We start from the raw sequence: 12,029 nt of genomic DNA on the forward strand, positions 1-12,029 counted from the left end.
CCTGTCACTTGTCCACCGCGAGCCTGGCTCCCCGCCCTCACAAAGCTCATTTGGGGCCCCCGCCTCTGCAGAAGCTGTCGCCCTGGAGGCTGAGCCCTGCATGTGGACGGTCCTCCGCCGCGCCAGCTGTTTCCCGAAGAACCCGTCCTCTTCCCTAGCATCCGCGGATCCTCCGTGGCTACAGCTGCGAAGATTCCCCCCCTCCCCGCACCCCGTCCCAGTGTGTCCACCATCGCCCCCTCGCAGAGTGCCCAGCGTCGGGCTGGAAGACGCCCACAGCGGGTCCCCAGGCCGCACAAGGCGTGGTGGCTGCTGCGCTGTGTGACAGCTGCCCACAGCTGGCTCAACGCTGCGCTGCTCACCGGGCCCCGCGGGCACGCAGCCCAGGTACGGCCCCTTCCCGGTGACGTATCTGCAGCGGCGTATAAAAGCCTCGTGCTCAGCCTGCCGAGGTGCTGCGAACTCCGGAGCCCAGCAGGACTCGAGCCAGGAGACTCTGCAGAGCTGCAGTCAGCTCCCAGGCGACTTCGGGGAAGGAACGCCCAGGAAGCATCTCCAGCCGGGTCTCCAGACCTCAGCTCCTGGCCACAGAACTTTGTCAGAGCCCTGGGACCGACTTCTTGCCTCTCACATCCTCACACCCGAGGGGCTTTGCCTTTCCCGCCGAGAGCACAGGGAAAGGGCTTGCAAGCAGCAGCAGGTGCAGGGAGGCAAGGTTCTCTTGCCTCCTCATGACCCTACGAAGTGGGTTGGCTTTCTGCCTTTCAGTTTAACTCTGTCTTCAGATTCCCAACTCAAATGCTTCCTGAAGCTTGAAAGTGGAGGAATTCTAAGCCTGGAGGGCCAGCCAGACAGACATTGCCTCTAGAAGCATCCATTCTTTGAGCACCAAGTCTGCTGCTTGCGAGGCCAGAGTTCTGCCCAGGAAACTCCCTACCTCCTGTCTGGCCTGAGGCATCCGTTACAGGGTCCTGCTGCAAAAGGGGTAGTGGGTGTCCAGGAGCTTTGCAGTCTAGCTGCAAAATGGATAACGTCCTTCCTGTGGACTCGGACCTCTTTCCAAACATCTCCACCAACACCTCAGAACCCAACCAGTTCGTGCAGCCAGCCTGGCAAATTGTCCTTTGGGCAGCAGCCTACACGGTCATCGTGGTGACCTCTGTGGTGGGCAACGTAGTGGTGATGTGGATCATCCTGGCCCATAAAAGAATGAGGACAGTGACTAACTATTTCCTGGTGAACCTCGCCTTCGCCGAGGCCTCCATGGCGGCGTTCAACACAGTGGTGAACTTCACCTACGCAGTCCACAATGAGTGGTACTATGGCCTGTTCTATTGCAAGTTCCACAACTTCTTCCCCATCGCTGCGGTCTTTGCCAGTATTTACTCCATGACAGCTGTGGCCTTTGATAGGTGAGTCCCTACCTTGTGTGCAAGTGTCCTGTGCTGTGGCATTGCTGTGGAGCCCTCGGGCTGGAGTATGTGTGGAAGAGTGATAACCATGCCAGGGCTTTTACTGGTGCTTCTGGGTCAAGTTTTCTTGCTAGTTCATCTTTTTTATTCTTCACCATTCCTCACCAGACTCCCTTCCTACAACACATGCTCCATTTTTCCTCATGTAACGTTCCTTCATTCAGTGGCCTCCCAGGACGCTGAACTCCTCTTTCACTCTTCCCCATACATTCCTTCTGTCTTTCACCTTAAAAATGGAAGGGGCTACCCAGAACTTGGTCAAGGGGCTGGCCCCTGACAAACTTTGGAAATCCCTCCACATCTGTTACTCTTTTGGACACTCTCTTGTTGCTTTATGTCCTCAGCAAACTTTTTCCTTTTCTTTTTCTTTTCACTTTTCTTGAAGACTCAAGAACTTTCTTTTCCCATTTCAAGTCTTCAGTATCATTTGAGAGTGAAGAGCATTTCATCAGAAGCATGAAATACTCCAGACTCTAACTTAGCATCATCTGTGTGACTAGCGGTTCCCATTCAGGAATGAGAATTACAGTGCTTGCGAGCAGCTCCCCAGACAGAGATCTGGGAAACTTACCCAGGGGAGAGCTAAATGTCTCTTGCTGCAGAAGGTTAATGTTTTCAGTGTGTGTCCACAGAGAAACATGCCCGGTAAAGACAATTGAGAGCTCCTGTCTCCTACAACTGGTAGATTAGGGTTTCAGAGGTCAACCAAAAGAAGAAAGGCTGGCATTTCCAAACACTGAGGCTGGCATTCTGGAATGAGTGGCTCTTTGGGTGGCATGAGGGGAACCTATTACTAGAGCACAGCTTTGTTGTATTGATTTTCCATGGGTGGTCCATGTCTCTGATGCAGAGGTTATGTGAACAGACATGCCCAATATTTGCCTGGGATCTTTATTCTAAAATGCCTGAGTGTCTCAATATCTTTATTGAGATAAATAAATGTGAGAACCCCAAAGAAAGAATTGGGAGAAAAAAAAATCAGAAATAACTACTCCCTTTTAAGCTCAGGTGGCATATGTCTCACAATTTGGTACCTATAGTCAATGAACACTTTCAAAATCAGGAAAATGTGCATTTCCATGCTATGCAGTGGAGTCCAGGTATTGCTTGAATTCCACACACACCTCCCTCCATGTGTGTTTGCTTATGTTGCACTTATGTGTTTGCTGTGTTGCTTATAAAACAAGTTATATGAAGCAATGTACATTTCAAATGTGGAAGGGATATCTATTCAAAGTGGCAGTGAGATGAATTACCTTGTAGATTCCACTGTGGTTTTCAGATGCTGTTTTCTGAAAATGAGGTTGACTGTTGACTAGCTTCTTTAACTTAGAAGCTTCCTTAAACTAAAAAAAAAAAAAAAATGATAGTACAATGTATAGTCACATACACCAGAGCACAGAAATATAATGTGTTTTGGTCAAGATGATCCCTGAATTAGAGGGCAAACTGGTGGGTGTTACTGCACTGGGGTCTTGCCTGAGTCCTAGGGACAGCTGTCACTCATTGCTGGCCAGAGCACTGGGTAGCTCATGGAGCACCAGTGACAGCTCTCCTCCTTTGGTTCACACAGGACCATGTTCTGCAGCTCTACTCTTTCCTCAGGAACATGGATGATTAAAAGGCAGAATTGGAGTCAGGATCCTCACACTGGCCTGGGCAGGGAGCCAGGTTTTTGCCTCACTTTTATGTTACTCTACATAAGCCACAGCAGGATCCTAATTCTCTGTGACAACTGCCCAAAGAGATCTTAGATTTTTAGATACCAGAGCTGCAGGAAATGACAGCAACAAGAAGGTTTTGTGTTTGCATGTGCAGATGTGGCTCAGAGAGGTGAGGCGTGGCATGCTGCAGGCATTAGAATGAGAGTCAGGCTTTGGTCACTCATCTTCACATCCTTCCAGGGCACCTTTCTGTTCTCCTTTCCCAGTCTCACAAACACACCACGAATTTATCCTCTCAGCCCCTTGATGCATGTGCATCCTGCATGCATGGCCATTCATTCTCTCCAAAGAAAGTTGTAGAAAGAAAAGGGCTGGAAGCTTTCTCTTTGTGAATTATCTCTCTTTCCTCTAGCAAGGAAATTCAGTTACAAATTTTTTAAAATTATTGTTGTATGTTCTTTGAATTTTTAATAGACAACCTTTAAATCAAATTTTTCAAACAACAAATGTGGCTTTCTTGGTTATAAAATCAAACCATATTTATGGGAGAAGACTTGAGAAATATGGAGAACACAGACACAAACATTCAAATCAACTACTACTTTATCATCCCAAAATAACACCTGCTAACATTTGAGTTTATCCTTTATGAATCTTATTTTACATAATTGAGGTCAGTTTCTATTTTTACTTTACTTTTTCCATTGATATTGACAGAAGACATTAATAAGTTTTCCTATGATATTAAAAAGTCTTTAGAAATATCTTAATAACTTTATATTAGTTATATGAATATGTGCTATGGTTTACTTAACCATACCCCTACTATGGTATATTTTTTGTTATCGTGATAATTGCTGTAATGGACATTTCCATATGATAATTGTGTTTTGCATTTTTTGACTAGGGTAGATTCTCATAAGTATGATTACTAGATTAAATTAAATAACTTCTTTTAAAACAAAACATAATGCTCCTTATTTTAAATGACTAAAAACCCTGGGCTTAGCAAAGGACATATCCACTCTGTCTTGTTCAGTGTGCTGAAAACAGCATAAAGCAGTGGGATGAACACATGACAGGCCTCCACATGTTTATCAGATATGCAAATGAGTGAATAAATAACACATGCTCCATGGACATCTGGCAAAGACAGAATCATACTGAAATATAGAAATCACTTAGAATCCCACTATGATAGTTAATAAGTAAAAATTCTGCAAGGCTGGCTGATAATTATTTTCATATCTATAATGTTTAGTAGTTAAATTTTTAAGAATTAAATCATAATGAAAACAATTTAAATGGTTGATTCTTTGGCTTTACTTTTGTTCATGGCTTTGCTGTTGCTTAAATGATCCTGTGGGTAATTTTCATGTCATAAAATAGTCTTAAGATAAGATGCTCATATTACATGAATATAACGTTATCTAATTGTTCCTCAATTTTACATAAGTTGCTTAAAATTTTTGTTTTTACAAGTACCTTTGGAGTGAATATCCTAAGCATAAATCTCTGAGAGCATCTCTGTTGCTCTCCTGAGAATAAATTATTTGAGGTAAAAGCAAGATTATTTGACCCAACAATTTTAATCCTGCTAAAACTAGCCAGTTTTCTTCTAGAACCAAAATGTATGAAGAGAACAAACTTCAATAGAAAATTTCTGTATTAATGTAAAATGCTTCCTGTAGTTTTTCCGTACATGGAAATGAAGTGAAGAGACAAAACCTTTGGAGGAAATACCTAGTTTTTGAATGCAATGGTTACCTAGAATAAAATGTTTCAGAGACAAATTTGCTAAATAAGATCAAGAATACCTCTAGCTAAACTCCAACAAATGCCAGGAGTTTTGCTTTTTGAAATATCGTAATTTCTTGGACTTACCTTTTTTTTTTTTTAAAAAAAAAAGTCTTCTTTACTGTAAATTAAGGGAGTGTGTGATGTTTCATGGTGTGGGGAGATGAAGGATAGTATGTGGTAATATTCTCAGTTTACAGGGGCTGGCGCTGATGATGTTCCATCAGCAGAATCTAGGATGGAGTTGGGGGAACAACTCCTCAGCAATGAGCAGAATGTGAAAATTGACTTTGAACTATGCACACAACAACAGGAGGCTCTGAGAAGCAGTGGTCTGGTGTTGCAATGTCTCTGCTTGAAAGGGGCAGTGCAGTTTCATTATGATGAAAAACATAAGCGTTCCTCATACTGATTCTGGGTTGTTGTGTTTGCATGAAGGGAAGCATCCAAATGGAGTGGTCTCTAGACTATATGAATATGCTCAGGATCTGAATTATGGTTGCCCAGGTAAGGGTAACAGCAGAAGGCAAAAGAGGGAATGAGCTCTCTGAGGGAGTTAAAAAATAAATAAAATAAAAAGAATCAAGAACAATGATGTGCACAGGTAACAAAGACTCTGGCCTCTCATCTCTTATGACCATCCCACTGTGTTCCAACCACACCCAGCTTCCAAGTCTCTACTAGATCTGAAGTTTGTCCTTGAAATTTATCTACTGACCAGACCCAAGTGCCATTGTTCATCTTGAGGCAGAACTCAAGAAATTCCTTCCTACACTGTCCAGAGACAAGATTCTATTCCAGGATCTTTAATCCTAACTGAGATGGAGCTAAAATCCATGACCAGACATCCCTGGGATTCTCTAGAAGCTTACCCACCACAGTGATCCTGTCTTTGCAAATCAGAACCCCTATTGTCAGTTTTGATGTGGATCAAACTTGAATTTATTGCATCTCAGATAGGCATTTATGTTTCAGGACTTTCCCTTAAAAGACTCAATGTCCACCTTTTCTTAAACAGTCCCCCTACACTCACACATATTCTCCAATTCCTGGGAGTTACCAGTGTCCTGGATGATCAATTATGTTGTTGTTGGGCTTTTGGTTTTATTTTTGGCTATTGTTTTTTTTTTTTTTTAAAAACTGGAAGGAATAAAGGCTGTATTGAGAAAAAATGAAGAGAAATTCTTTTTTAAATTTTATTTTATTTTATTTGTAAGAAGAGAGAGAGAGAGAGAGAGAGAGAGGAGACAGACAGAGGCAGAATGGGCATGCCAGAGCCTCTAGCCACTGCAAATGAACTCCAGACACATGTGCCCCCTTGTGCATCTGGCTTATGTGGGTACTGAGGAATTGAACCTGGGTCCTTTGGCTTCTCAGGCAAGCACTTTAACCACTAAGCCATTCCTCCAGCCCAAGAGCAATTATTAAAGGCATATAATAGAAGTATAAGATATTGCTGTTATTGTTATTGAATTTGAAAATAACATGGGGGCCATGAGGAAGGAATACTCACTCAACTTAGAAAATATACTTAGTATGTTGAAGGGTGATAACATCAAGGTAAGGTGATATATATATTTTGTAAGTCAGGGATTTGGGTCTTCCCTTAAAAGACTTATGCCTTGTACTACAATAAGTAAGACTAATTTAGAGGTAACTGCAACAACAGGTCCTAAGGATGTTGCAGAAGTCAGTTCCAGAATGCTGGGATGAACTTCCAGACAGACACCTCCTTTAGCCAGGCAGCTGGAGACCCAAGTTACAAGCTCAATTAAATACCTGAGTCTCTAGGAGACCTACATCTGCATTCAAACCACCACAGATGTGTTTCATGTGTGTTGTATGGATAAATCCTATAGAAGACAAGAGGAGGGAAGTCATGTTGAGCCATGGTGAATGGTCAAGGGTCAAGGAAGACCACAGAAGGTGGTAATTAATTTGAACCTTAAAAGTTAGATATGGCTCTTAAGGAAAGACAATTTTCACAAGTGGTGGCATTCTATAGAAGAAGCTGTGCCACAGAGGCATGAGCCTCAGGAGTGTCTGGTAGAGACTGTTAGAGAAGGAATTTGCACATTAATCAGGGGGTGAATTGAGGAGTCAGTCCATGGGGAAAAAAAAAATGAGTTCAGTTTATGTTGGATTTATAATGATTGGTTAGAAATGCCCAACCAGCAACTTAAAAGGTAGCTTAGAGAACAGCAAATCGGGGATCAAAATGTAGTTATAGAAGTTCTCCAAGCAAAGAGATGACTAACACCCAGTAATAGAAAATAGAGAACACCTCTCCTGTCTGAATATGTGTTTCCAGAGGAGAGGCTTGAGAGTTACAGAAATAAATGTCCTACCAGGCAGTAGGAGTTTTATATCCCAAAGAAATTTAACCCCACATTTCAGATAGTGTCAGCAAAAGAATTTCAAACTCAGTTTAAGGGTTTTACTAGATTTGTCTCATTTGTTCATTAGGTGGTCACATCATTATTGTCTTCCTCTGGGGAGCTGAAAGCTGCCTCTCTGGCTTTGGGCTGTGTCTACTAGTCTAAAGCCTCTCTCTCAGCAGCCTTTCTAGTGCATTCCTCCTGAAGCTTCCCCATCCTTAGTTCATTATCCATGTCTCCCTTGTCTTTCCATCTGGATTAGTCTATATAAGTTATTCCAACTTGTTGAAGGGATCCTTAAAAGGATATGAGCAGTATGGGGCCTTGTTCTGTCACCATTACCTTGCCCAGCACCATCTTCTATAGGACTCATATCCTACTTGGAGGTCTGTGTCTTCTTAAGCTTAGCTCAGAGCCATCTCCTCCTAGAAGCTGACCTTGATTTTCAAATTTAAATGAAATCATTATCTATTCCTATAGCGTTTATCCAATGGTGTTTTACTGCCCATAACATGTTAGTTTCTAGCACATCTCCCTACCTACCATGTATCAAGTTCTGAAAAAATAAAAGATGCTTTAGCTGGTTCCTGTTCGTAGCATCTATACAAGTACCTGGTGCAAAGCAAGAATTCATTAAAATGTGTGTAGTATGGGCAAACTGGTTGGACCGCCTTCCTGCACTCAGCAAATGCTGCTGACTAAGCCCAAGGCATGAGGCAACTCTTAAAGCATGTCAGTGATGTAGAAGCAAAAGAAAAGCAAGGCATGGGGGACTAGCTTACCTTATCCCAAACCTGGAGAGGCTGAAATTGCCCCTTAGAGGGAAGAGCATGATGTGTTGCCCTTATTTTTAATAATTCTTCTTCTATTTTCTAATTCAGCCTAATCACTTTGTCTAATATATGACTCCATCAGGAATAATACCTTTGACAGTAGAGTGACTGGTAGGAAAGAGCTCAGATAGTGGGTAGTAACACTAGCTGTACCACTTACCAGCACTACTTGTAAACTTGGTTAATCAAATACCCCTGAACATTGCAAACTATAATCACAAAGGTATCACATCTGCTTTTCTTAGAAATTTCAAAGATTCACAACCCACATTACCCAACTAGGAGGGTTGCTTCAGAGTGGGGAGGATAGGGAGGAGGCTAACAATGGTACCAACATGGCTGTAAACACACTGTGTACATAACTAATAAAAAATTAAAACTAACAAAAAGTTTAGATAAGTTGAGTTTGTTTATATAAAACTATTTTTGCAATCAACAAGAAAATTGGTATTCAAAGAATTATGTGTTTAGTGACAGTAATTCTATTTTAAATGTGTTCTATTTAAGTGTGAGTTATATGAGATTTGGAAAACTGTTTCCAAATGAGAGGGGAACATGGAAAGAACAAGCCTAATGCTGTAAAAGTTGTTCAACCTGTAGGGCTCCGACTTCAGATGTCAGGTACTCACATAATGCTGTTATATAGTTTATCCTGATCAATTTTTTTTTTTTTGAGGTAGGGTCTCACTCTAGTCCAGGCTGACCTGGAATCCACTCTGTAGTCTCAGAATGGCCTCAAACTTATGGTGATTCTCCTACCTCTGCCTCCCAAGTGCTGGGATTAAAGGTGTGAGCCACCATCTCTGGCTGTGCTAAAATTATTTTGCTGGCAATAAAATGTCTGAGATTTTCCATGTGGATCTTATAAGATCTAATGAGGTCCATTTAAGGAACCACAGGCAGAAGATAATAAGACAGGTCACAAGTAAAATGGCTGGATATGAGATAGGGGAAAAAAATCAAAGATTCGACTAACAAATATCTGCAAGGCACTTAGTTGGGCTTCTTTCCTCTGTGATAAAATGAATTCAATCAAACTGAACTTTTAGAACATTGTTGCAAAAAAAAGTGAAAGGTATGCAAACCCCCAATTCACTACTTGACACTTATGCCATGATAATTAACATTATGGTCTGTAATAAAGCCTGGCACATCATTGTATATGTTAGACATTCATATTTGTGCTTCAGCCTCATCCTGGCTCCTGCTACAGCAACAACATGAAAAGATTAGATCCTCACCCACTAAAATTATGGCTTAAAATCCTCCTGACTGAGCATCATATTTCTTGCTAATGCTTGTAGAGAAATACACACACTACACTAAAAGTTCATCATTTAGATAATTAAAGATCATGCCCTAAGGAAAACAAATGCTTTCTTACATACATCCTCCTAAATCAAACCATCACTCCCCACCTTTTATGTCCCAGCCACACATACACATGGAGGGTTGTCCACATGTTTAGCATCCGAAGAACTTGTTCATTGCACAAATTATTGCAGCTGTGTAATTTTAAGTGGTATTCAACTTATTAAAGTTGTGGTGTTTACCTAGCCTTGCAACACATCTTACAAATCAACTGTTCTTCCAAATCTAATTTGCATGTGGTAAAGTATTAAACGCCAGTTTCTCTTGACCTTTGACTAAAGCTCAATTAACTCTTAAACACATGAAAGAGTCCTTGCCTCTAGTATTTCAATACCATTTTCAAACTAATCAAGCAAGTTTATATATTTTCAAATAGTCACAACTTTTTATAAGCTTAGAAAATCAAAATGCAATCTTTAAGATGTAAGGACCACTTATGAACTTGATTAATTAAATTTTCCCTAAACATTCCAAATTTTAAACACAAATTTAATGCAACTACTTCTCTTAAAAATTTCAAATCTCTAACAGAATGATTTATGAAAAGAAGAAAACATCCCTCTAAGGGGGTGGGAAAAAGGCTCAGTGAGAAAAGTGGCTACCAAAGAAGTATGAAGACCTGAGTTCAGATCCCCAGCTCCAATATAAAAGCTGTGCCCCTGTAATACCATCACTGGAAAGAAAGAGACAAAGAATCCTTGGAGTTCACTGACTAGCTGCTTACATGACTCAGGGAACATTGCAGAAGAGAGAGAAGAGAAAGAATGTATGAGCCAGAGGATGGCAAAGAGAACTTTGAAACACTGTCTTCCAGACAGGAAGTGGCTTATTGCATTCATGACCTCACAGTGAATTAGTGAGCTCTGGGTTCAGTGATAGAGCCTGTCTCAAAAAGTAAAGTGGAAGCCTGCTGAGGAAGATACCAGACCTTGACCTCTGACTTCTACACACACATGCCCACATGTGCCTTTCCCCGCCACACACATGTACTCACACACATATAGACATGCATACACACATACCACATACCTCACATACACACATACATGCACATAAGTCTCAGTACTTTACATAGCTCTTATAAACCTAGAAAATCACAACTTTTAAATTTAGAATTCTCTTAAATATCTCAAATCCCGAAGAAGTAAACGTATAAACCCAGCAAATGAGTTTCTGGGCTTCTAAATATCAAGTATTCAATTAATTAATCCTTGTAAACATTACAATTAAAATTATTCATCTGGTAAAGTTAAATTATCAAATAGAATAAGGTTCTTATTTCAACATGTTAAAAACAAGCCACACAGAGCAACCCATCACAAATCTCTCTACCACACCCACACTACTTCTATAGAACACCATTTCCTCACTGCCTGGTTTTTGAAAAGGCTTCCCAGCATTATAGATTTGTACAAACAGCAGAGGCAGACTAGCCCTTTGAAGTGGGCATCTGAGGCTCTGAAGTCAGATACTGAGTGAGAGGTCTGAGTCTGAGGGTCCTACTGGGATCTTGCTCAGAGCTGCTCCCCAGAGTCTAAGCCTCTCTCATAGTGGAGCTCTGCTTCCCTGGTACCTACAGAGTTTGCCCACACTTTTCCATTGAATTGCCTGGAGTGTGCCCTGTATTGCCTTAGCTTCCTTCAAGTGTTATTGTGTTTCTTTTTTTTCCTTAGCATTTTATTATCTGACCCACCTCTGGCTTGCATTGTTCTTCTTCCCTGTAGTCCAGTTCACTGCACTCTGCTCGCTGTGTTTTATCGCCTTCCATTTCAGAACTGCTCACTGGCATGCAGGTCCATCCATATTCTGTTGCTAATGTCTACAGAATGTGCTCTACAGCCAGAAAAGCAGGTTCACTCTGTTTTCTAGTTGTGCGGGTTAAAGTTGAGAGGCTGCATGTGCTGATTGGCATCTTGCAATACAAAGGCCTCATATGGCTAGTGACGGTGAACAGACAGGTGTCTATGTCTCTTCTGGTCTTCTTCCTTCCTTATAAAAAGCCACCAGAGTTCGATCATGGAGTTTCACCCTGATCATTCATAAAGGCTTCATTTATACACCCACAAATTAAATTTCCACTCTTTTAATAGCAAGGATGAAATTTCAACAAATGAAGCTTATAAAACACCCAAATTATATCCAGACAATATAGCAACATGGGCAAAAAGGCACCCCCTAAAAAAGTAAAGAAAATATTCCCTTGCAGAGACCTACCTTTAAGTCATAAAAAAAGGATATGTTTCTGTGTGCATACCATTTCCTCACATGAATCATCAAAACTGGAGTCATGTGTATTGGTTTTGACAAACCTGTGGTCTGAGCATGTTTTGGGCCTGTGTTCCAAGGATACTATTAATGTGAGCATCTGATAGAGAAGGTCATGTCTGAAGCTTCCTTTACCCTTGGCTCAAATCTTCTGTTTCAGATACTTCCTTCCTGGAACCTAGAACCTTCGCCAAATCCTCCATTAAATCACAAGATACTGCTTCTTCAAGTCAACAGGGCTTGGGGCTT

At 41.4% G+C, this 12,029-nt stretch overlaps 1 protein-coding gene across 1 annotated transcript in view; it reads left to right on the plus strand.

Annotated features, from left to right (window-relative positions):
* Nucleotides 1-470: 470 nt before the first annotated feature.
* Nucleotides 471-12,029, plus strand: part of Tacr1 (tachykinin receptor 1) — a 207,459-nt gene continuing 195,900 nt past the window's right edge. The window contains exon 1 of the mRNA XM_004660549.2: nt 471-1,412. Coding sequence (XP_004660606.1) covers nt 1,024-1,412 — 389 coding nt within the window. The 5' untranslated portion in view covers nt 471-1,023. The remainder of the gene's footprint in view (nt 1,413-12,029) is intronic.

This window comes from Jaculus jaculus, chromosome 6 (assembly GCF_020740685.1).
Source record: "Jaculus jaculus isolate mJacJac1 chromosome 6, mJacJac1.mat.Y.cur, whole genome shotgun sequence".
In the NCBI taxonomy this organism is placed as follows: domain Eukaryota; kingdom Metazoa; phylum Chordata; class Mammalia; order Rodentia; family Dipodidae; genus Jaculus; species Jaculus jaculus.